At 42.3% G+C, this 25,203-nt stretch overlaps 1 protein-coding gene across 1 annotated transcript in view; it reads left to right on the plus strand.

Annotated features, from left to right (window-relative positions):
• The first annotated feature begins 8,200 nt into the window (after nt 1-8,200).
• LNX1 (ligand of numb-protein X 1) overlaps nt 8,201-25,203 on the plus strand; it is a 65,688-nt gene continuing 48,685 nt past the window's right edge. The window contains exon 1 of the mRNA XM_041402630.1: nt 8,201-8,604. Coding sequence (XP_041258564.1) covers nt 8,219-8,604 — 386 coding nt within the window. The 5' untranslated portion in view covers nt 8,201-8,218. The remainder of the gene's footprint in view (nt 8,605-25,203) is intronic.

A 25,203-nucleotide genomic window follows, 5' to 3' on the forward strand; every position in this document is an offset into this window, starting at 1 on the left:
GTTATTAGCAGGGTTATCCATCACATGTTTCATGCTTTGTAGTTATTAAATGTTATCTCATGGTCACATGTGAGAAGATGCTGTGTGGTCTGAGGGTGGCAGGTACCCTGGCGTGGGAGCCAGGTTTAGGTGTAAGGTTTCAATGTCCTGAGGGGAAGAAATCTTCCACTTCTCTTTTGCTCCCTCTTCATCAGCTCCCTCTTCCCTCCCCTCTCTGGGAGGGTAGAGAAGTAGCATCACCCACCTTCCCTGCTGACCCACTTGGGGCCCTGGGAGAGGATTGCAAAAACAGATTAAGATTTACTATGAAGCAGTATTAAGTCAAGATTTTCACAATCCCATGCAATTTACTCTGCCTATTGTATTTTTATTTTAACGTTAAGTAGGGCAGCCTGCACAGAGCACACGTGGTCTGCAGTGCCTATTGCAGAAACACAGCAGACACCCCTGCAGCAGGGACCAGGGATGCTCTCCCCCATGCAGTTCGCATGTTGTACCTGTTCCCAGCTTAGCAGCATCTTAGAAGGCAGCTGGGGCACGTGGTTGTCCAGCCACAAAAATACAGTTCTGTCATCTGCTCAAATGCCGAAAGCAAGCTTGTGGTATTTGTGAGGCTGCCAGTCTTGGCAAAGTCAGACGGAGGAGTCAGCCAAATCAGAGTGGTAGTGCACCTTTTGTTACATAACCAGCCATGTCATTTTATAATTTAGTATGTGAAATGCCGATGGCATTTATTATGTCAATTAGGATGAGCATATGTTTAGGAAGCCCTTGAGGAGTCAAGCATAATTGCTCACATAACCTTGCTCTGACCACATGATTGACTTCCTTTGAGCAGGTAGACAGTGTGCCTTTGGGAAGCAGTTACCCACAGCCTGCCCATTTTGCTACAACTCGTCTTCACACTTGGAGTCTGAGCTTATCGTTCAGGCATAAGCTGTTGGCCCAAGTCTGGGTTTACTGAGCTTTGGAAAGAGCAAGAAACAGAAGTTACTACCTTAACCATCAGTGTTTGACAACTAGAGACATGCCAGCAACAAGTCTTCTTGGAAGTACTACTTTCTACTGAGGTGAGTTCATTCCTAGGACATTTTCCTTATAGTAAGGAATACTTAACCTGACGGATATGTACTTACTCAGATCTTGTCTTCACTCAGAGCTTGTCCAGCTGTTCCTAATATCGTCAGTACTTCTGGGCTGATAGGTTTTTTTATTTTTATTTTAACATGCTGAGTAAAGTTTTGTATCCATGAAATCATCCGAAAGAGCAATCCAGGTTTGCGTAGGCATGTGAGAGACAGACAAAAAAACCAAATATATTTCCATACATTCCTAACAGACATTTCAGCTACATAATTCCACAACAAAAAACTTTTTCCAACACTGGTTAATTCTGTAAATTCCAGCATGAGCCACAGAGAAAAAAAAATCTTTTCAAACAGTCTGGTTCTGGTTTTAGAAGTCACTTTGCATGCAGGCACAGTATGACATTGCTGTTGGGTCTCAGCTTGAGCTACAACTTAAAAAGTTGGGGTTATTCACCTACTGTACTGTACCATTGGGTTTTTCTATTCCATTGGAAATGCCTTTCATCACTAAAGGCTCTGCAAAGTACTTTGATTGTTATAAGCTCTGAGAAGGACTTTTTGACTATTAATAGCTTTGAAAAACCAGCTGTCTTAAAACTGGTGCCAGGCAGAGGAGAGGTTTTGGAACTCCTGTTTGTTGTCTCAGAGACGTTCTATATTGATGTGCTGAACTTTTAAATACAATTATTTTCCTCTAAGAGCCAGTTATAACAGTCTTTCCTATCATCTTAAAAGTCAAGATGAATTCTTACCTGCTAAATTGATATCTCCAGGATTCACAACTCTCCTCCAGCTACTGGCTTTTTACCTGAAGGTATGTATCTTGCCTCTGCCCATAACAAATCTCCATCTAATTACACGTCAGGCAGAAAGAAAATGTTGTGATTCTTCTTTAGCCAGAATAGATTTAAAAATAAGTGGAAAGACAGGGGAAAAAAGAGAGAGCAGAATATACGTAGTATGAATTCTGGTCAGAAGGCATGATGATATGGTTTTGGACACCTTAATGTTTTATAAACTTCCTTCCAACAAAGTTTCACATCTAGGCAAACTGACTCACCCCTTTGGCCTTTAATGCAGCTATGCCAAGATTGGTGCAAATTATTACATGATATTTTGTAGCCAGGTCTTTGAAATGTGAATCACTGTCTTTTTTTAATCTAAAAGACTGTATAATACATATTATTGAAGTATGGGTCATTCTATAATGTTTTCCACAGCTGCTGTATAGTACCACCTTGAACAGTAAAGTCAGTGTAATCTATAAAAACTGCAGTTGGAGAGAAGCAGTTGGTACAAACCACGGTAATGTGAAACCTGTGAGGCTGTTACCAGGGAAGACAGTTTGATGAAAGGTAGGAAGTCAAAACAGTTACTATTTTACTAATGACAAATAGTTTTCTAAAAGCATTCAACCTCATACTTCATTATAAAACCCTGAATACTGAAAAGTGATGTGATCTTACAACCCAGATTCTGGTAGGAGCAGTAAGGTCACAGCTAACCCTGCATAACTGAGGACTGTGTGCTTTTGCTTGAGAGGGTAAGGAGAACCTCTGCTCCCTCGTAGCCATGAGCCACTCTTCTCCCCAGTGAGGGTGAGCCACTAGATGGGGACAATGCCCACATCTAACCTGCCCACATCTAGCCAGTGGCAGCTGGGCTGAGGCTTCATTAAAGAGCTAATTCTGTAGCTGTGAAAGCTGTCGAGCTTCCTAGCAATTTGATGTGGATATTTTTTAACACGGGCAAGATGGCAGTCTCCAAGCCCTCAGCAAAGAAGCTGATTGTCAAGAAAGGCAAGTATCAGCTGCAACATGTTCACAGCTAGAGTGGTGAAAGGAAGGCCAGGTTAAAGCATCTCTGGAAGAGTAAGGAGCTCCTACCCTTCCCTGGCAGCTGTGAATGATGCTGTGGCAGGGTGGTTTCCATACATGCCTGTGGACCGGCCCCTTTGGCCATACAGTGCCTTACTGACCCACATAAATGGATAGCTGTGAGTCACTCAGAGATGCACATTTGTAGGAGATAAGAGCCCATGCTGGGATTGGGGGAAGGCTGCAGAATGACTTTGCTATCATAATTTAGCTAAGAAGAGCACAACAGCTCTGTCAGTAGAACCTTCATCTCCCACGGGTTGTACAGCAGAGAAACAGGGTGTGAAAAGGCATCTTTTTAATCTGCAGATACAGGATTTGTTATACACATGCTCTGAGTATGTATAAAACAGGAACATTAATAAAAGGTGTCCCTTAAACACAGAGAGAAAACCAAGCTACCAAACCAACTAATATTTGTCATTCTTACTGTGCTATTTAGAATCCATTTCCTTTATCATGCCACTCTTACCACTGACTGAAGATTTCATTACCACCAAGCCGTACTACTTCAGAATGAACTACTGCAGCTAAATTCCTCTTACTGAGGAATGAGCTGCTGAGTTCTGCAGCTCATCTGTTCCGCTCCTCTGTTTTCCAGTGACGCCTGCTCACTGGCTTATCTTTCCCAATTTGTGATTTAAACCGGTAGCTGCTCCTCCAGGCTCCATGTCACTGTTTCTCTGGCCTTTAGGCATCTGTTTTAGTCTTTCTTTGATAGCCGCTTCCACAATATCTTTCATCACTTAATTGTTTTTCCTTTAGCTTTTTTTACTCATTTTTTGCTACCTGAAGTTTCTCCCCTTCTGTGCCATGCTACTTCCAAGTGCAGCCTCCTGAACTGCTGGGTTAATATTTGACTGTGGCTGGGCAGAGGCAGTGTGGGGTTCTGCCACTCTGCTTGGCAAGCCCTCTTCTTGCTAGGCTGCTGCCAGTGTAACTATGGTGGTAAGTCAGAATTTAAGCTTAAGATTAGTTAAGTGCTTCACTGGGATGGGATAACTATGGATTTGTTATTGCAAGGAGATACCTACCTCTACCTACTTTTCATGTTTACTGTCCTGGCTTTTTGTGTGGGTTTGTTCTGTCATTCTCATACATGCTTCTTGTGGCTGCAAATTCCTAAGCAGTGAAGACCAGTAAGATGCAAAATTCTTCAAATCAGTGCAGCCTGTTGGGTAACTTTTTAAAAAATGGGTTATCATGACAGTGCTTTTCACTGTGGTCACGGCCCTGTGATTATTTTATGCCCTGATGTGACCATTGTCATTACAGCTTGTGGCTGAAAACTTGGTAATATGGACATCCAGATAACAATGTTCTTCCTTCACCATTTGCACTGTATTCTTGTGCTTCAGGTCTCTGCCTTGGACTGAAGCTTGGTTCACCACAGTGTCACAACACTGTGACATTCTTACAAATCAGTACTTGATTTTCTTTATCCAAGCCAATTGGTGCTAGGTGCTGTAAAACTATGCTAAATCTGGGACCTGAGTTGTTGAAAACTTCCTGCACAGCAGGGAAGTGGCAAATGCTGGTGATGTCTGCTTAGGCATGGGACCATCACCTCCTCTAAGAACTTCTCCTGCCAATCATCCTTGCAAGAATCACCCTCTCTCAATATGGCTCTGACTACAAGAAGAATGAGACTGCCAAGATGACATCCGTGTTCTGCTGAGGCTGCCAGTGGTAGCTGACACCAACTCAAAGGAACATAGGATTCCTCCCCTCTGTTTTCCCATCTCTTCCTCCCTGAAGGACAGGGCTTGAAGAATAGAGGTTCAGCCAAGAAATTATTACCTTTCCTGTTTCACTGTGGTTTACCATCTACCTATGCAGGTTTTCTTGCTCAAAGTGTACTTTTGTTTTTTAGTCATAGGTACCGGATGAAGTAGAAATATGCACTAGTACTCAATAGGTCAAATTTAAATCCCTTCTCCCCTCTCTTCTGCAATGTTCAAGAGGAACTAAGACTTTATACTTCCTAAAAGGACATGATACTAATTATGTAGCTATTATATGACAGCACATAAATGTTATAAATACAGATGACTGCAAACATTGCAAAGAGCATCTGCCTCTGATTGAATCTGTGTAGCAGTTTTATCACACACCCTCCATGCTAACTCTGTTAGTGGGATAATCACTTCCCAAAGATGGCAATCATTCCATTGCTTGATATGTCCAGCAGTTTCTGAAGGTTCATTGGTGAATGTGGACCAGGTTAGCCATAAGGGGCTGAGATTTTTTTTCCAGAATTTATATTAGTATGTAGTCAAAATTTTCTAAATAATAGACCTCATAGGACTTGAATTTCATGTTCTAAAAACTCAGTGCCTGTTACTAATAAATGTGGATAGTTTTGTTTCCCTGTGCTGTAGCAGGTATTTGTAATTTACATAAACATTGTAAAATTCAGGTGCAATTCCTCACACCTGCCCTTTTCCACTAGCATTGCATTATTAATATGTCAGATTGATGAAGAGTATCTGTAACATGGCTAGGACAGTCAGACTTTGACTCCTCTGGGGTTTCTCTCATCATTTTTGCTGCAGCACAACATGGCCTTAGGGCAGTGGTGCCTCTCTCTGTTGTCATTGTGAAAATAATTGCAGTAGCTTTGGAGCTGCAGTACTCTTTCCAGCTGTAGCTAATTTGGATCAGGGGCCTTGCTGTGTTGTACATGTGGAAGTGGGGAGAGGTACTTTCAGGGTTAGGGCATGAGGTTGGGAAGGGGTGGCTCAGATGCCCATGTACCTGTTCCTGGGGGCTGCTCTTTCCTCAGAGCAGGGCTTTGGCTTTAGCTTGCAGGTTGGCTGATGGGAGCTGTGTGTTGGGTCTCCTGCCAGCAAGCAGCAAGAATTCTGTCCTTGAGAACATCCATGAGGTGACAAAATGCTGGAGTTGGCTGTATTCTGGTATGTGGTGCGTAGGGTGAGCACCCACATGGATGTACTGTGTGTGGTGGTGCAGAGGACATGGCGGGGGAGTGGAGAAACAGCAGGATGTTGCCCACCCCCTTGGTTGCTCCAGGTGCAAAGCATTCTGAAAATTCTAAAGATAACAAATCTTATAGCACAGTGCTATTTTTGTCATGCATTATTGGTTTCTAATTAATTTTACATCTATTTTAAGAATGATGCAAGCTCCCAAGCCATGTGTTGCCACTCTTGCAAGCAGTCCTGTTGACTTGAGATGGCTCCCTCCATCAGCGAGGGATATGGAGAGCATGGACACCTGCTCACAGCCACCCCACTTCATCTAGAAGTTATCCAAGAGCTTCCTACATGAGCCACTTACAGGGCCAGATAGTCTCCACCACAGCCCGTGATAATTTTTTTAGCTCATTTTATTTTGCTGCCACCTTAGTAGAATTAAATAATAATTCCTATATTAAGATAACAGGTGGAGCTGCTACCTGCACTATGGAGAAATGTTTGTTTCTTCACAAACAGCTTTTCATAAAGCTCTGGTGAATATTTTTACAAAAGGATATATTTGACCCAGTTTGGCGTATTTTAAATATTTGCAAGGGTTCTAACAGGCAATGATTTTAATTCCAGTGAAGCTACTGCTAATCAGGAGACAGAGCTTATGCAGAACTCTCTCTTGCAAGCAAAAACAGGCACTTAACATAATTGCTTCATAAGAATAAGATCTAGCAAAACATTGAAGAGAATGTTTGACATTTAAACATCTGGTTCGTGTTAGTCGGGCTATTATTTTACCTTCATGCCAGAAAAACCTGCCATGTTAAAGTTTAATTTCTCAGGTTGAGAACCCATGAGCTTTGCATAAAAATAAGGGTTTATTTATATGAAAATATGCTCTGTCATAGTCAGATTTTTCTTATTATTCTTTCCCTCATTTGCCCTCAGACATGGGTGTCTGAGGCTGACACATTGTCTCAGCAAATTAAGTCAAGCTGAAAGCAAGGGTGCAGTTTTAAGGCAGAGCAGCAAGTAAGATTTACATTTTCAAGCAAGAGCGGTAATTAGGCCATTGCATATTTTATATCTTCATGTTTGTTTTCAGAGTGGTATATCAAAATAAGCATAGAAGTAATGAGACATAAGTGCTCCAACAAGCAGTTGGGGTTCATCAAGTAAAAACTACAAATTACTCTTCAGTTTTACTGCCACCCACAGAGTTTATGTCTTTAAAATACCAGCAGGTAGGTGTTGTGGCCAGAGCTAGGGTTTTTAGCTAGAGACATACTTAGGTTTCTGTATGACAAATTATAAAGGGAATAGACCTTCTTTTGAGCAATACACTACTTAGCATTGTGCTGTGGACTTCAGTATGTAAGGTGTTTGGTTTTTTTGCAGAGCAAATGAAATTTTGAAGTGGTTATGCTGCTGCAGATGGTTATAACTGTTTGATGGCAGGCAGGCAATCTTTGAATGCAGGGCTACAGGTCCCTTGCTGCTGTAGTATGAGAATGGTCTACAGGGTCCCAAGCTCTAAATTCTCATGACCCAAATTATCCTCCCTCTGGCTACGATACAGTGTTTGTATGCCTGTGTGCATTAGGTGAAGCTGCTGCTCTCCCTTGCTGTGCTGAGCAAGCAACTTGGCCAGCAACCTTTATTCTTACCTATATTTCTGCACACAGTCTTGCAGTGTTTGCCCACACACAATGCTACTTTTCTGGCAGAAGTAATGTGGCCACAAAATCATTTGACTGGAACTGCAATTATATGTCATTTAAGGTTTTCGACCATTAAATGCCTGTAGTATTTCTCCCTATCTTGATATCTTTCTTTACAATGAAAGTATCTGTGTAAATTAAGCTAGATTAATGAGAAAATATGTCCCTGGAGTTAATTCTCTCTTTTTTTTTCTGCACCCTTCTTTGCTTTACTCTCCCATCCCAAAGACACAATCCTTTCCTAGAACCTGATACAATACTTCATATCCAGATACTATAGTACTTCATAGCCAGTACTTCATATCCAGATATACTATAGTACTTCACAGCCAGTACTTCATATCCAGATACTATAGTACTTCATAGCCAGTACTTCATATTCAGATACTATAGTACTTCATAGCCAGTACTTCATATTCAGATGCTATAGTACTTCGTATCCAGTACTTCATATCCAGATAAGAAAACACAACCCAGAACATAATCATTCGGCTTTCCTCCCCACAGATCTGACGGCACACAAGCCTTGCTACAGCTCTCACAAACAGAAAACGGGCTGGGTATTCCCACCTGCCCCCTTTTGAATTGCATCAATTCTGATTATGAGCCAGAAAGAAGAAGAAATGGAGGACAGCTCCCCGCCACTGTGCGTCACCTGTGGCCAAGCGCATTTACCGGAAGAAAACCACTTGTACAGCTACACCGAAGAAGTAGATGATGATCTGATATGCCACATTTGCCTGCAACCTTTGCTTCAGCCATTAGACACGCTCTGTGGTCACACCTTCTGCACAGCCTGCCTTACAAACTTCCTTGTGGAAAAAGACTTCTGTCCCATGGACCGCAAGCTTGTGATTCTCCAGACGTGCAGGAAGTCCAGCATACTAGTGAATAACCTCCTGGATAAGCTAATGGTTAGCTGCCCTTTCACAGAACACTGCTCAGAGGTTGTGCAACGTGGTCACCTTGAACAGCATTTCCAAACCCAGTAAGTTGTTGTTGATAGACCTTTTCTCACTCCTTTTTTTTTTTTGAGTAGAGGAAAAAATACCTTCAATTAATACTGGTCAAAATAGACACCTAACATAAAGAAAGAGTTGTTTATTTCACTCCCAATGAACACAGTATCATTAATTTTGAGCTGAATTTAGTCCATTGATAGTCCAAGATATAGGCTATATCTTACTCTTTTTTTAGAACCAAATGCATCAATGCATGTAAGGTACTTCATCCTATTGTTAGCAGTTCTGGATGAATACTTTGTGGTTAGCTGCACAATGACAATGTGTATGTAGTCCAAAGAGATCTGCATGTTTTGGGAAGCTGAGCTATTATAAATATTTTAATAGCTCATTATAAAAGGTTTTATAATTGCCCTTTCTTCAAACATTTTTTGAATCACAAATGACCTATATGAGAAGTAGAGCAGAAAATATTCCAGTTTGGTGTTGGTCTTTGAACTTGAGTGCTCCTTTTTTCCAGGTGAGCACTTACACAGGGCACCATGGGGCTCACAGAGAGACAGAATCTGGAAATCTGGCTGGATTCCCTCTCCAACCTTATCCCTCCTGGTAGCCAGGACACTCTCCATCCTGCCTCTGGGAGAGACCTCTCCAGGGAGCAGTTTGGCTCCTCTGCAATGAGAGAACTGAACGATTCTCTGTTTTGCAGAGTAAAAGCATGCGCTGCTGCTTTTGTCTTGCATGTTCTGCCTTTTGTAAGGAAATCAGAAATGTAAAGAGGTACTTCAGGGCTGTGATTTCTGACAGCACCCTCACACTTCGGCATGGTCTGCATAACAGCACCTCAGGTCTGAGGAGAGGTGGGGTCTAAGATGTGCCCTTTTCTGTGAGTTGTATCTGTTACCCAGTGAAATTACTTCCCCGGAAGTTTGCGGGTGTAAATCATGTTGCTAGGTGTGTACCTCTGTACGTGCAACGTGAAGGAAGCCTTGAGCAGCCAGCGTAGGGCTCCAGACTGTCCTGCAGAGACATGGCAGTACTGAGGACCAGAGCATGGCTGGTGAGCAGGCTGGTGAGCCAGAGAGTGGTGTGCTCACATGCTGCACACTTCACAGTCTGTGAGCCCACAAGCAGAAATGGCTCTGCAGCCTGCCACTCAACACGTCCTCATTTGCACTGGAGACATCATTTCCTAAAGCACCTGGATTCCCACTAAGAATTTATTCACTTGAAGATATTCACTAAGTTACGGTATCCTAACCAACCAAAAATGTGATGATTTTGTGGTACTAAAACTAAAAAAACCCACAAACCTTAGCAATGGATTTATTAATCCCTTGTGAAGGTTGTGAGACCATGTTTCACATGCTGGAGGTTTGGTGTTTGTGGATTGGGGTGCCCTTGTCCCCACATTTCTGGATCTGGCTTTCCCCATGAGGGTGCTTCTGGCTCAGTGGCAGCAGGACCCAGCCCAGGCCAGCAGTGCTCTGGGAGTTCCACCGTGTGCAGCTAAGGGGACAAAATAACAGAGATAATCATAATTTTCTGTCTTAGGTCAGTACTTCTCTAAAAGGCCTCAAATGTTAATTTCAACAGAAATGCAGGTAAGGGACTGTCAGTCTTCTGTGAGCTACTGTCACTGAAATTGTGTTTCTCTACAGATTCCAAGCACAAAATCTTGAACCCCTAGTGCAAATGCCCTTTCCCTTTGCTATACCTATAGCTGAATTTAATTTGATTTAGGCCTTCCTGTTTGTCTTCATTTTTTTAACAGTATGATGCTGTGGCCATAAAATTAGTAGGACACCCATTCCCAATTTACCCTCAACCCCCAATAAATAAGCAAATTGCAGTGGTGTTTTTTGCATGGAAGCCACACAGCTAGCACAACTTCTGATTTTAATGTTGATTTTCCTACGTAGATATGTGCAAGTCACTCCCGTGTCATAGTTTCTTTTCCTTAAGATATATAGTGAAAGGTACCCTTCACTATATATCTTACAGAATTGCAGTGCTATAAACAATGATTTTGTCCTGGCAAGTTTTATTCTGGCACTTACTGCTGAATGCCAGTGGCTTGGCCTGGATCTTCCCCTCAGGATCCTCAAGATCCTGTGCTTCTGGCTTGCTCGGCCTGAGCCCAAGCAGAGATAGAAAGAATTGTCTCAGTAACGTATTCCCACCATCTCTTGCTGTTGCCTCTTCCCTGTGTCAGGTTCCCTGCACCAGTCCCAGGTTTGCAACCCCCAGGAGCACAAGACTGGAGACGCAGTAGGGTCTTCCTACCCTAAAGCCTCTAATGTAGTGAAGTAAAAAACATTGCTACACAGTTGGACATTTTTCATCTTTGCTACTCATGACATGACTTTTCTTTCCTCAGAACGGTTGGGAGTGCTGAGTTACCTTAAGACCAAAGGGCAGAGACAGGAGAATAGGAAACCAAGGGGAACTTCTGCTGTTGGGGGTTTCAGCTTTACAGGGGGTAGGTACTGCAACCCCACTAGCATTCCCACGTGAGGGAAGAAATAGGAGGAAACATTCAGAGTGATCCCTAAAGGTGGACTCCTACATCCTTGTGCTTGCAGACACTGCATAGTACCTTTTTTTTTTTTTTAAGCACAGCATTAATTAATTATCACCTAAGGTATCTTATGCCTCTGCCTAATTTAATTGTTGGAAATGCAGCGCATTTCCTCTCTTGCCACTCCATCTCCAATTAATGGCAAGGAGAAGAATGTTGTGCTCTGTCATGCCCAGGGACAGATTAAACAGACTGAGCTGATGCTGTTCTTTTTAACTCTTGCAAATCAATAGAGGGAAGGGAAAATGTGTGATTTTACTAATAAAAAAATGCAATAATAATCATAAATATTTGGTGTCTGCCATGAGAACAGTACAGACCCCACCTGATATCTCCACAGAACATTATTGTGCTCTCAGTGAATAAATTAAAGTAGGCTCTGCTAGGGTCACCAGGGTGGTCAGCAGTCCTCACATTACTTGCATTATTCAGGTTCAGACCAGTCCTGGTTCTCAGAGAGAAAACAAAAGTTTGCCCTGATCAGAGATGAGGTCACTGATTGGACAAGGTGAGCTTGCTGTTTTATGCTTTGTAATTGATGAGAGAACTTTACCATTTTTTTTAACACTGGTTACCATGGAGCAGTCAACTGAAAGCATCCTTATTTAAAATGTTTGCTCTTGCATCCTTCAAAAAAACCCTGAGAAGATACATGTCCTTGGATTATTACAAGATTTAAGTTTGTACAAAAACATCTGACCGGATTTGGGGAATTCAGACTGAGATGCAAACAGCCAGCAGTTGGCTGTGATCTTTTGCAGTGTTTTACTTTAAAAAGGTGTGGTCTTATGATATCGCCTGCTACAAAACTCCACGGGGGGCATTTTTTTCCCCTCCTTGTCAGACAGCTACACCCTCCTGTGATGCAGTTTAGCTCGTAACCCATCTGCTTGTGGGCAGTGATGTAAACATACCAGCTGCCTCTGAAGAACCACTCTGAATCCTGCAGGAGGCAGGTCTCTTCCCCGAGCATCGCTCTCCTCTGCAGCATAAGTCACTGTCTCGCCAACCACGCTGTGCTGTCCCTAAACCCTCACATCTACCCATCTGAGAGTCAGATCGAGTAATCCTCTTACAGGTCAATGATTTTTGCAGTGTAGCTTCGTTTAAGGGATTTAAGCTCGATTCATAATGTGCTACCATTGCGTTGAAATGGAAAGGCTTGCTTAGAAGGGGCTTGGCTGGCACGAAAGCTTCTCGTTGTGTGTCCCACCAGCACAGAGAGACGGTGGGAAGGAGGAAACCTAGAAGCAGTGCCAGCACTGCACTGAAAATGAAGGCTCTCCTGTTACTGGTCCTACCTTGGCTAAGTCCTGCAAACTACATAGACAATGTGGGCAACCTGCACTTCTTGTACTCCGAGCTGTGAGTACGCACAGTCGCGCTGGCATCGTGCTCTCTGTCTGTCTGTCTGACCCGAGTGGCGGGAAGGGGCTCGCCATGAGCGTTTCGGGGGGTCTGTCTGCCTGTGTGTCTGTGCCTGTGCATACGTGTGAAGAAAATCCTGCAACGTCTTGCCAACAGCTTCACACCGTGCTGCTTCCCATCCGGAGGGCTAATAATAGCAGTACGTCCCCATTGCTTTCTGCCTTGGAAGCAGCCGAGACGTACTGAGTGAAGCTGCTTTTTCCCTTATCAACTTGTTTTTCTGTGCCGATGTTTTAGGTGTTCGTTGGTTTGGGGTTCATTTCCATTTCCAAATCCGTGTTTTTCCTTTATTTCCTGTAAATAGCCTTCTGGGGATCTGGGTATAGGGGAAGGCATCAGGATAGACACCCCCAGTAGAGCGCTGTCTGTGTACATGCATAATGTTCTGTGTGTAAAGCTGCATGCCTGTAGCAAAACGCTGAGAAGCCTTTCACCAGAAATAATTCACTTGAGACAGAAGAGAATTTTCCCATATTTCTGTTTTTGCCCACAGCAGAATGTTATTTTTTCTGTAAAGCAAATTTAACTGCAGCAATCCATTCATATATCTTCATGCTTTTAAAAAACCCACCTCAAACGACCCCATAGCTGGTCTTTCTAACCTGTAAAACAAATATTCTATGGTATCTTCTATAAATGTTACTACTTTAATTTGTGCTTGAATTTTATTGTACTAGTTAGTGGAGCTTTTATGACTAGAAATAGATATTTGTTTCACTATGTTTTCATTAATTATGTGTTGTTTGTATTTTAACAAATTGTAAACTTTCAAGATCTTCATTGAGATAACGAGTGAAATGTCTAATTGTCTCAAAAATGAAAAATTACTGTATTATGCCTACAGTGGGAGTATTTAGTAACAGTTGTGATTAGTACCAAAGAGACTAATTTTCAAATTATTTTGTCTCTACTGTCAGACAAAAATAGCAGTGTTTTGCAGAAACACAAAGTCCCCTTTTGAAATCCTTGTGTGATGTGCATGGCAACTATTAATAATTTAGTCACATTGCGTACAACAGCCTAGGATTTCTGTATGCTGTAGGTGTTTTTAGACATTTAACAAATTTAGTGTTGAGGATTGCAGCTATGTCCTCATTTTAATTTACTGGCATTTTGTTTAAGAATGTTAATTTAAAAAAAAACAAAACAAACAAAGCCAAAAAACACAAACAACAAACAAAAAACAGTTAAGCCAAGCAGGCTACAGGAGCAATCAAGCTCAAAACAGGGCAGATGAACACTTATAATGGAAACAATGGCATCTGGGACATCTAGTTTCCAGGAAAACAAACCAATGAGATTAATCAGAGCACAGGCACAGATGCAGCCTACTTGCTTTTCTTGGGGAATTCAGGTTCACTGATTCTCCCAGGATAAAGGGCTATGATGTACAGTAGCTATTCATCTCTTATTTATTTAGCCTTCTAACCCACAGAGATGTTAGTTGTGCTGAATGTCTGCCGTTGTTCTAATGGAGTGGGTGTGGACTGGGGCTTGGACGTGCATCTTCAGTTGTCAGCAATGGGAGGTGCACATCCCCTCTCCAGTACCCAGCCCTGGATGCTATCTGGCATCCTGCTGCCAGGAGCCAGTGCTCAGGGCCTCCCACACCACTCTGCCTCTGGCCAGGGCAACAGAAAGTGGGATTTACCGGGGCTGACACAATCCAAATGGGCACCAGGCAGTTTGACCTCCTTTCAGAATTTCTCCTTCTCCTCCACGTGTATGTAGTGCCTTTGGCTGCTGCTGGATGCTGCACAAGGCATTGATATACTAATCAGTGGGATGGATTCAAGGTCCTTTCTAATAACAGCACTTGAAAGAAAAATAAAATACTGTTTTCAGTCCTGTTTAATCAATTTATACAAATGTTATGACCTACAGGTTGCTTCTTCAGTTGCTTGGGCACTGCTTGGACATTTTTAATGCAGTTTTATGAGTGAAACAGATAAGCCACTGATGTCCAGGACAGCCTGACACTCAGGGACAAGGGTTAACTGCCACAGAACGTTTGTACCCCAAACAAGCATCTTAAATCTTTCCTCACAGCCACCTGAAGAGTCCCTGCTGTGTGTAGTGTGTCTGATGGCTTGCACCATGGCTCAAAACTAGATTGTAGTAGGCAGAAAGCATTTTTATCATTATCACACTATCTTTGGTTGCTGGTGAGTGCAAATACTGGCCTCAGTCAGGACTCATTATTTCTTGGCTGTCAGCCACCAGAAATACCAGTTGAGGAGGAAGAGCGAGATGATGGGTTTGCTAGCAACAAGGAAAGAGCTGGAGGACAGTGCGGGATGCAGTTACCATCACTGGTGCTGGCACAAGAGGAAGAATAAGGGTGCTGAGATTAACACTGCCCTGTCTCTCAGACAATCCATCTCTCCCTTTCTACTCTGTCCAAAGGTTATGTTATTTGTATTGCATTGCTGAGGTTTGCTTTAGTTCCAGGGCATTTTTGTTCCTAAATGTGGAATAGGCTACTTGGAGAATAGGGATTACAGCATAGCACAAAACCCATCTGGAGAGGCAGGCCCTGGAATCCAGCTAAGAAATAAAGAGATTTTAAGAGATTTGAAGAAGGGAAATGAGGCTGGGGAAAGGCTGTGCCAGACCTTTGCACTTCAGCTAGGTGCCACAGGTAGAAAAGGGAGGTGTGTGGATGTGTTGTAGTGGCACTTTATGGGATAGATGTTGGGTGCCACTATTTTTAGTTTTCTGTTAGCAGTCTGATAATTACAGGTATTCCCAGGAAGCCAGTACATGTCCCCTGATGTTGTCATCTGACTAAAACCACTTCCCTAGCTATTGTCTGTTGCTCTTCCCTAAGCACAGATCTTGACACAGATGTTGTTCCTGTCCTTGCTCTTTACCAAATCGTGAAGACCAGCATGGGGTAAGCCAGGGCTCTCCCTCTTGAGGAGAAGCCCATGGAAACATCTGACAGGAGAGCAAGAGAAACCTGTGAGATCTGCCTTGAGGGATCTCTGGGAGATGGGGGATGTAGCCACACCCACCCAGTGTCTTGCACTTGTAAGTGTCTGCCTGGGTGTTGAGGAAACCCTAACTCAGGATCCATGTCGTCTTCTTTATATACCTGCAAAGAGTTTGAAAGGTATCTGTTCTCTTTCTTTCTTATTTAACATATTTTCAGAGAGGAAATACTTGCCCTAGCATTCTTTTAAGTTGAGGTATGTTATTCCCTCCAGTTAAAAACATGGTAGTGGATCCAGAGACAGCCTGTGGTCTCTCTTAGGAGGCGTTCCTGAGTGTGATGGCCTGGTAACACTGCTCACACCATTGCTATCCCTCTCACATCAAAGGACAAGATATGTAGCAGGGTATTTCTCAATAGCAGGATTTTCTGCACCTTTAGCTCAAAGGGCCACATAGAAATAAAATTGAGGGGAAGGAGGTTGCAAGAGTAGGCAGTAAATAACCTCACCTTGTCTCCCTAAGGACATCAATCACATGACAGCATGGGATGCTTTTTAACCTTATCCCAGTTCAGCACGTGGCCCTGCTGACTGAGCGAGTGCCCGGGCTGGTGCTGGCCATTGCGTGTGCTCAGCACAGGTCGAGCCCTGGGAGTCCTTGGCAGCCACTCCTGTTGGCACTCTTTCCCTCAAAGGATTTAACAGCTCCTGGCCTTAGTCCCTGCTGGTAATACATCAGCTAGATCTACCCCACTAGTCTGAATCAAGCCATTGTTTTTAGAAATCTTTTGTTGGTTAGGTGGAAATGTACAACCTACACGTGAAAAAAAAAAAGTAAATTTTTTTATTACCCTTCTTCAGTTTTGCATGAAACTTTCCAGCACTTTGGGCTGGAATCACCAGTAAAATTTAATTTTTCTGTTTATTTAATTTAAAAAGAAGAGATGCAGGTGTCAGCTGTCTTCTAGTGCCATTGGGCACATTTTTTTATGGTAGAAACAGTGAGGTGCATTCTCCTAGCCCCCTTACAGCACTGAACTCTGCAGACAATTTAATTTCTGTTCAACTCAGAGGGGAAGCTTGTGTCTGGCTTCAAGTCTATCCTTGTAAAATATCCTCCCCACACAGAGGCTGGGGAGCACAGGACATGCAATACTCATGACAAAATTGATCAGCCTGGAGCACCTTTTGGGCTCATGTGTTAACCCACTACAAAAGCCACATGTTGGCTTCCTTATTCTGTGCAAAGCTGTGTTTCTGGAAATCTGTGTCAAAGATAAACTGTGAGGTTAATTAAAGCTGAAAGTGCTGGAAATCAAGGCTTGAATGGAAATATTCTTGAATAACAATATAAATGAAATGTTTAGGATATCTACATTAAATAGCCAGGACAAAACACACTGAGATAAAATTCAGAGGGTCTTTTCCAAGATGTTAGAATTGGATGTCTCTTGGAAAGCAGAACTGAGGTGAATTAAAACTGAGGTGAATTAAAAAAGAAAAGCATGAGTGTGTCTTTGGCTACCTTTAGCTTCATCCCTATGCTACAGCTTCACGAAGGGGCCAAACACAGAGTTGGTTTTCCTTCAGAATTCTGAGCTCTCCCCCAAAATCTCCAGCGAAGACCTACTAGTGTGCCTTTCTCAGCCTAGTCCCTCACTGCAGTTAGTCTCACCCCTCTCCACCATCTCTCTCCCTTCTACTTCTGTCCTCTGCCTCATACCTCTTTTGGTCCTTAGCTTTGTTTATTCCCTTCCTCTTTCATGTCTTGGTCCTGCTTTTATTGTGCTCCTTTGTATTTCCAGCCTTTAGATTTGCATAGGAAAGCTTGAAATGTTAGTACAAATAAGGCCAGAAAGCCCCTAAGTGGAATCTCATGTAGGTGAACTGAAAATATGCTGTATTATTGTTAAAAGTACAAAAAGAATTGTAATCTAAACTCTTAGTATTGAAGTGCCCAAACAGAATTTTCTAAATATATTGTGTGGCATTCAAGAGTGTTTTATGTTAGCATAGGAGTGCAATAGAAAGTTGACATTTAATTGACTGTAAATGTCTGGGTCTGATCACTCTTCAGCCAAAGATTAATTGCACTCCTTTAGCAGCACAGTAGGGTCTGGGTTTCTGCCCCACCTTCTGCCACCCTCTCACAGAGATGGTACCTTTCCCCACCAGCATATTCCCTCCTGGCTTCTCTGCATAGGTTAGAGGGTGCTGAGTTTTTGTGGAATGATTAAGTGTTACTGGTTAGCATTTTTTTCCCCAGCGCTATGATTCTAGGTTCAGAAATAAATTTGTCTAGGACAGCTCCAGAAACCAAAAACCCCATGAGAGCATTAAGAATATGTTGGTTCTGCCTGGGAATTTTGTGTATAAGGAAAATTGGCATTTTAGTTATAGGCTGAGAAATATCCTGCTTCATTTCCATCTATGCATGCAAAAAAAAGTTACCTTTACTCCAGTCATAGCTACCTACACACACTTGAGATCAGAATTAGACCTTTTATTCTTCTGGGTTTTTTTCTCAAGGCTTCTCACACCTTTGGAAAAGGCTGACATTGTCCTGTGTCAATCTCAACAAACACATTTTGTTGCCAAAAGTAAAACCTCAGCCAGCCAAAAAACCACTAAAACCCGGCCAAGATGGAAAGGCAATGCAACAATTATGGTTGGCAGAAAGGTTTCTTTTCATGAATGACTTATGTCTCAATTATGTTTGATTTTTCTGTAAGTTGCTCAAAAGAAAGGTGCTTACATGCCTGGCCATGTAACAGGAGTATGGAGGGGTCAAACTTTTATCCCACTTGGAGGCCCCCTCACAACAGGCAATCCACTTTGGAATGGGGACCAAAAAGGGCAAAACACCAAAGGTCTGGGGGGGTAGGAGGAAGGAATGAGGTGGTGGGAGTTACATGAGGCTGGTGATCACTCACAAGCAGCAGACTCTTGTTTCTTGCCTGACATTAAGCCACACAGGCCGTATGCCGCAAGTTTGGCAGACCTCTGCATCTCTCTGACAATTAACCTAGTTTAACACTGGCACTGGCAGCCTGACAAGGATATTTTTCCTTGAGCTATTTCTCTGACAAATCTGCCAGAGCAGGGCTGTCCTGCAACGTGAGGATAAGCACTGCTCTTGCAGAGCTCTTATGCCTGTCGTAGCTTAAATCCTGCTCTGAATACTGGTTCTGAGATCGGCCACAATGCACCTTGTTACACTCTAGGGAAGCCAGACTAGCAGGTCTGAGTGTCTTCTTGGATATCTTTAACACTCTTGACCTTTTGGGGGAATCTGCCTTTAAGGTCCCCAGTCCACAGAGTAGCTAACTGCATTTCATGTCCTTCTCCATGATAAGAGCTATTGTTCAGGGGCTAGAACTGATATTCTGCATCTTGGCATGTGACAGCATGTCTGAACTGCCTCCTGGAGCCATGCAGTAACTGGGTGCACAAGGATGCCAACAAGCACAGGACGCAAACCCAGAGGTTTTGTAGTAACATTGAGGCAATGTTGGACTAAGAACAGCCTGTGTGGCAGCATGCAGGTCACTGCTTGGGGCTTCCCCTTTCAAAAGCAAGGTCTGGGCTGGTCCCTCTATGTTGAACTGGTACCTCAGTGGAGGTATCTGTTAGTCAATGACATGTCACATGTCATGACTAAACCCCCACTAACACCACAGAATTCCTGGTTTGGATCTGAACTCTGTTTTGGGATTAAGAAAGTGAATTGTTTTTGCAACATCTTAAAAAGATGAATGAACCCCTTGGCCTCAGCCAAGCTGCAGCTGGTAAAGTCTGCATTTCACTAGTGAATCCTTGGGCTCTCCCTAGCACATGCTTTATCCATTCATTTAATTTATTGATTGACAACAGATTTTGAATACTGAGCAAGGCAAGTTCAGCAGCAGCCCAGTGAAATGGCTGGAGATTTCAACAGATGTACTTTTGCACAAAGAAAAAATTCTGTAAATCATCCATAACTTTTACATGGTGTACAATATTTCCTCCCCACATGAAAGAAAGTAAGCTGACTGTAACAGTGGGCAAGTCAAGCCATACATTCAGAATTTTTCTTTGTCATTTTGGTTGGATTTCTGCTGGCAGCATTCTCAAATTTTATTGACAAAGTCTTGTTCTCCTCAGCAGCGCAGGCAGAAAACCAGATTTGTAACAATGACACCTTGCCATTGTCTGTATCTCCTCCCATTCTCTCTTTTTATCAAGGCACTGGGCTGACTATAGAGGATACCTGGGAGAGGAGAAAGAAGTCACCATTGACTCCTCTGTTTTAATGGAGTTGTCTTGCTCCATAACATTGCTGTGACACGTGGTATGAAGTAGGTTAAGACAAGATATTTGTAGTTGCTGGAGCCATCTTAATTTTTATTTGCTCTTCTACTGACTTACAGCGTGTTATTTACCTGAATAATGTAAAATAAGTGAATAAAATGCTTTTAGAGCTATAAATTTCAGCTAAAATATTCAATCATTAGTGTGTTACTTTGTAACTCTCTTCAGCACTCTTGAAATCATGTTGGCGGAAAGCAAGTGTTTTAGATCAGCAAGTCATTTTGTGTGCATGCATTACGCTCTATATTACGTGCTGCAGTCCCATCATTCAATAGACAGTGTACAATATATTTTTAATGTAGAATTTCAATAATTTAGCAACCTCTTAAATAGAAGGCAAGGGAAATCTGCTCCAAGGGTTGTATTCTTCTTTCTCCTCTGCAGAACTTAGGGAATGGATAAGATTGGTAGGCTCATGGCCTGGGTTTTTTGTGTTTTATTAAGAACAGACAGTACTAATTTTGAAAGCATAATTCAGGTATTTTCTTTTCTTCTACCATATGTGATAAGCTTTACTGTTATATGTTATTTTTAACATCCAGTAAGCACTGGTGATATTCCACTGGTTTTAACTTTCCTTCCCATGTAAAAAGCGTAGCGGGATGGTTTCATAGAAACACCCACAGAGACCTCTTCACTTGTGGATTTTATAATTCAACAGCAAGAAAGGTGAGAAAACATCCCTTGTGGAGCAGGCTTTTATGGAGAGAATATGGGCATGATTAACCAAATCTGTCCTGTGATCCATGGGAGAACATTGGAAGCAGAGGGTGTACTGTGCTGCTGCTATTATATGAGGATGTGTAGGTTGATATGGATGAGCAAGGCTGTTTTGCTTGATTTGTATGAATGTCTCCTGCCAAGAGACTAAATTACAGTAAAAATAAGTGCTCTGTATGAAAAGCACATGTTGCAACTCAGCCTTTTGCCAGGCAGGTTTTGCTGTGGGAGCAGAAATCCCGGGAGTTTGTTGTGGCTTGCCCTTGTCAGCTCCCAAAGGAGCGTCACCTCTGGCTCTGATTTAAACAATTGGCACATCTCTCCTTCAGCCAATACTACCTGGTTTGTTTCTACAGCGGGAAGATGGCACTGCTGGAGAAAGGATGAATAAGATGCATTTTCAAATGCAGTGTGTATATAGTGGTGTTTCTTTTTTTTGTTATTGGTGCTGCTGTGCTTGAGGTTGTCATTGGAATCAGTTGAGTGGATGCAGAATTGAAAGTGCCAGTGGCTGCTACTTTGCTCCGACCCAGGCTGTGATGGAAATGTTGATACTAATAATATTAGTAAATCAGTTTATCTACGCTGAGAAGGTTCTGATGTGGATGGCCAGTGGTATCTACTGCAACCCATGTCCTCCTGCTGCAGCATGGACCCTGCCATTAGATTGGCAGAATCTTGTGCATCCCACACGGCCCCCAGTGCTGGGAGCACGCTGTGTTCTCAACATTTGCTTTCTGCCTGCGTTGTGCTGTCATGGGTCAAAGATATGGCCAAGCAAATGTACTTTTCTTGGTGCCATGTCTGTCAATTTTCTCAGTGTCCATTTTTAGATGGCATTTAAATTTTGCATATCTTGATGAATTTTAGTGGATTGAATGTGCGCAATTTCTAGCAAACGTGCTGCTTTCAGTTTCTTCCCTCAAGAGGAGATTAAATTCCAGTACATTTTTTATTCTTCCAGGGCATGAGTGTAATGAAGTTGGACAGTAATGGTTGCTGCATTTCACTTTTTTTCTACTCTTTCTCCAGTAGCCTAAGTATCTGTAAGTTTGAAGGCACTTGCAGTTATGGTCTTTGAGTTCAAAATAAATCAGAAGAGAACAGACCAAAACAGGACACAGCATCTAATAAGATATATTGTATACATATAAACTTGAACTTAATATGTTGAGCTGAGAAAGCAAACTAATTTGGCCTTGCATATCTGCCTTTTATATAATCTAGGCTCAAATAATAGTGAAGTGACCCAAGTGAACAAAATAAATTCATGAGGGGAAGCCAAGACAGAGTAACCTTCTTCTGGAGCTGATGAACTGTAATCCATACCAGATATTTTTAAAAAACATTTGCTCCTGTTCTATTTACCTCACAACAAAATGTCCTGTCCTCTCGTCTCCTCTTTTCACCTCTCCTCAGCAGCAGATGTTAAGTTGCATCCTTCATATTTTTGCTAACTCAGTATTTGCAGAGAGGTTAGTAGTCTCTTTCTCAGAGAGAAAATTCATTTCACAGATTTGCTTTTTGTTAAGGGCTGCTAATTGTTGCTCAGATCTTCCTGTGCTACATGTCTCCTCTGTTTTTCAAATCTCCAGCAAACAGAGGTTGACAACCAACACAAAAAAAAATACCATAGTGATTTTGTGCCCTGTGGTGCTTTACAACACCAAGAGGACTCACAGCTGACAGTAAAAAGGGTTTTGCTTGTGATGAAAGTGTTTGATTAGTTTGTGTGTTAGGTAAAAACAACAGTTTACTCTTAAATAGGTGCTTATCTTTTTGCAGTGCTACGTAAAATCTACCTACCTGCCAAGTACGAATTGGCTGCTTCTGCCCTATTTATCTTGTAAGAAGAGATGCAGGTTTGAGCTTTAAATAGGTTTTCCTGTGGTTTTTCTTGACAAGACTTGTAAAGCTCATTTAGTCTCTGTCATCACCAGTACCAGGTTGTATTTTGGTTTCTTTAGCTATTTTCCATGTGACTGCTCCTGGATACACTAAATCGTTGTCTTTCTCTTCCTCTCAATTCCTATTTTGTTTACACCTCTTCTCTTGCCTCCTGCATCTCCCACACTTCTGCCCCACTAGGGCTATACCACAGGATCAAGGTTATCAGGGAAGTGTGGCTTTGAACACTGAACAGCATGACAGCAACATGTTTCTTCCGTCTGGTAAAGGAGAACTGAACTGGTTTAAAAACATTAGGTGCTCTTGGGTTGAACAGTGAATAGAGATCACCAACTGTAATTTCAAAACCTCTTGAAGACGGTAGGTTCAATCAGTCAATTGATAGACGCTTCTGCTGGGGCTGCACAAGCCATGTCCTCATTGTTGTAGTGGTGGCAAGACCCTGTCTGCATCCTTTTCTCATCTGTGTAATAGTGAAAGAGTCAGTGAAAGGAGGATTCACTTGAATGTCTTGTCTTGTTGAAGAAGAGGAAGAAGAAAGGAGAGAAACTGGCTGACTTGATCTGTCAGGGATCCTTGTGGTTGGCTCCAATGGTGCTGAAGACACCAAGCCATGTGCCCTCTATTACCTTGCACTGTTGCAGCACTGCAAAACTCTGAGCTTATTATGTTTCTTACTTTAAATTTATGGATTAATGTATGAGTAATGTATTGTGAATTTAAGCTGTAGAACTTAACTTCAGCAAAACATGTGGAGCTGAAGGGTAAAAGCAAGGAAATCTTTATGGGTTGACCAGATTTGCTAAGACTCCCTTTATACTACTTTCACTTCAACAGTCTTGGTGAATTCTAAACATTTGTCTGTTAGACTAAACATGGGTTAAGGCAGGCCATGGAAGTAGCTCAGCTGAAGAGCTGACATCTAATCAGAATTTTATCAACTGATCCTCTGCCTAGTTAAATTACCATCTGGACTGAAATTCTTAAAAGACTTGCAAATTGTCCTACAAAACCCAGTACAAATGGTGAGAATAAAACAAGCCCAAAAAAATTGGGGTCATAAGTTCTCACCCTGTGTAATTCAATTCCTCTTGCTTAGTTGATTTGCTTAGTTCCAGAACCTTGCTCTAGTTGTTCTGTCTGCTATTCCAGTACTCAAACAGAGGATGCTATGGAAGAAGTTACAAAAACAGTGCTATCAATGTGCTTGATTTTTGTCTCACTCAACTTAGTTCTATACAGGTATTACTCCACTGACTTCAACAAATTACTCTCTTGAATTTGATTTTAATTAATTTGGAAGAAAACAGGGTTTTGCATACACAGGAAAACTTCTGCTTTTCACACCTATAGGCCAGAGAGATAGAATAGTAGAGATCCAAAATAATATTTTTGAGAAAGGAGTGTCTGACCACACTAATTTACACCATGCGGTTTTAGCAGAAACAGCAATTTAAAGAAAACCAGAACATCCCTTGAGGGCATGTGGGTGAATGAGTTGAAACAATATGAATAAAATGTCATGGACTCCAGCTTCTGCAATCTTTGTGACAACCTCTTCCTCCCTCAAAAAAATACACACCCCTGTGTGGGAGATTTGTAAAACCTCAGACTTCACTTCTCCTGTCCCTTGTGACAATGGTAGTTGTATGACAACAGATCTTACAAAACAGAGACTGTTCTCATGCCTTTTTTTTTTTTTTTTTTTTTTTTTTTTTTTTTTTTGTGAAATTTATCTCCCTGCATTGGCAAACATAAATTCCATCACTTTAACACTGACCAGAAAGTCCCTTTGGAGAAGCATGTTTTCAGGAGAGTAGCAGCACTTGGGATAAAGCAGTGACCCACTGCTGAATAGTCAGATCTGCTGCTGAAGGGCCAGGGTACAGAAAGGTCCCTGTTTGTCTGCAGCTCTGAAGTCTGTAAGTCCTTGTACGGCCCATGCAGGCCACCACAGAAGGCTTCTAGGGGTTTAGGGGTGGGTGAACACACTTGCTGCCTGTCTTAAAAATTACTGAAGAAGCTGTACAGCATAGCTATAGACTAAGGATTAATCCTGGTCCCCTCTGACCACCTCTCATTGACCACAGTGATGGGGATGAAGTAGGAATCAGTTTGACATATCCATTTGTGCCAGGCATAAGGAAGCAGAGTTCAGGTTTGGTGTTCTTTTTCTGTTGACTGAAGGGAAGGTCTGGGCTTACAGTTTCTTTGTTCCAAATCTTCTGTGTGATTTTTTTCCTCATCTCCTGGCAGTGTATGAGAGTGAGGCAAGTGTGGTACCATGTCACACACCTTCATCTGTGTGTCCTCCTTCCTGGGGAGGCTGTGGACAAAGGAGGACAGCACATGTCCATCTGAAACTTGCTTTGGCTTGCTGCATGGGCATACACTGGCAGTACTTCAAAACAACCTTGAGATAGTGTTTTTCCTCTGAAGGTGCAGCACTTCCTGCAGAACCCAGGAACAAACAGAAATTTGCTGCTTTCTCTGGGACAACAGGCCCAAGGGGGCAGACACAAGAAGAGAGGTAGAGTCATGGGTATCACCTGAAATCCTCCTAGGACATTCTGTAGATGTGGCTGTGACTGAGTGTGGCTGTGACTGAAGGCTCATATAGGGTTATCTCAGCTGCTGCATCTACACTGAGACAAAGCTGTGCTCTTCTTTGTCAGAGAGAAGCAGAGAAACTGGATGCTAAG

Source organism: Onychostruthus taczanowskii, unplaced genomic scaffold (assembly GCF_017590055.1).
Source record: "Onychostruthus taczanowskii isolate IOZ18803 unplaced genomic scaffold, ASM1759005v1 scaffold2, whole genome shotgun sequence".
Lineage (NCBI taxonomy): Eukaryota > Metazoa > Chordata > Aves > Passeriformes > Passeridae > Onychostruthus > Onychostruthus taczanowskii.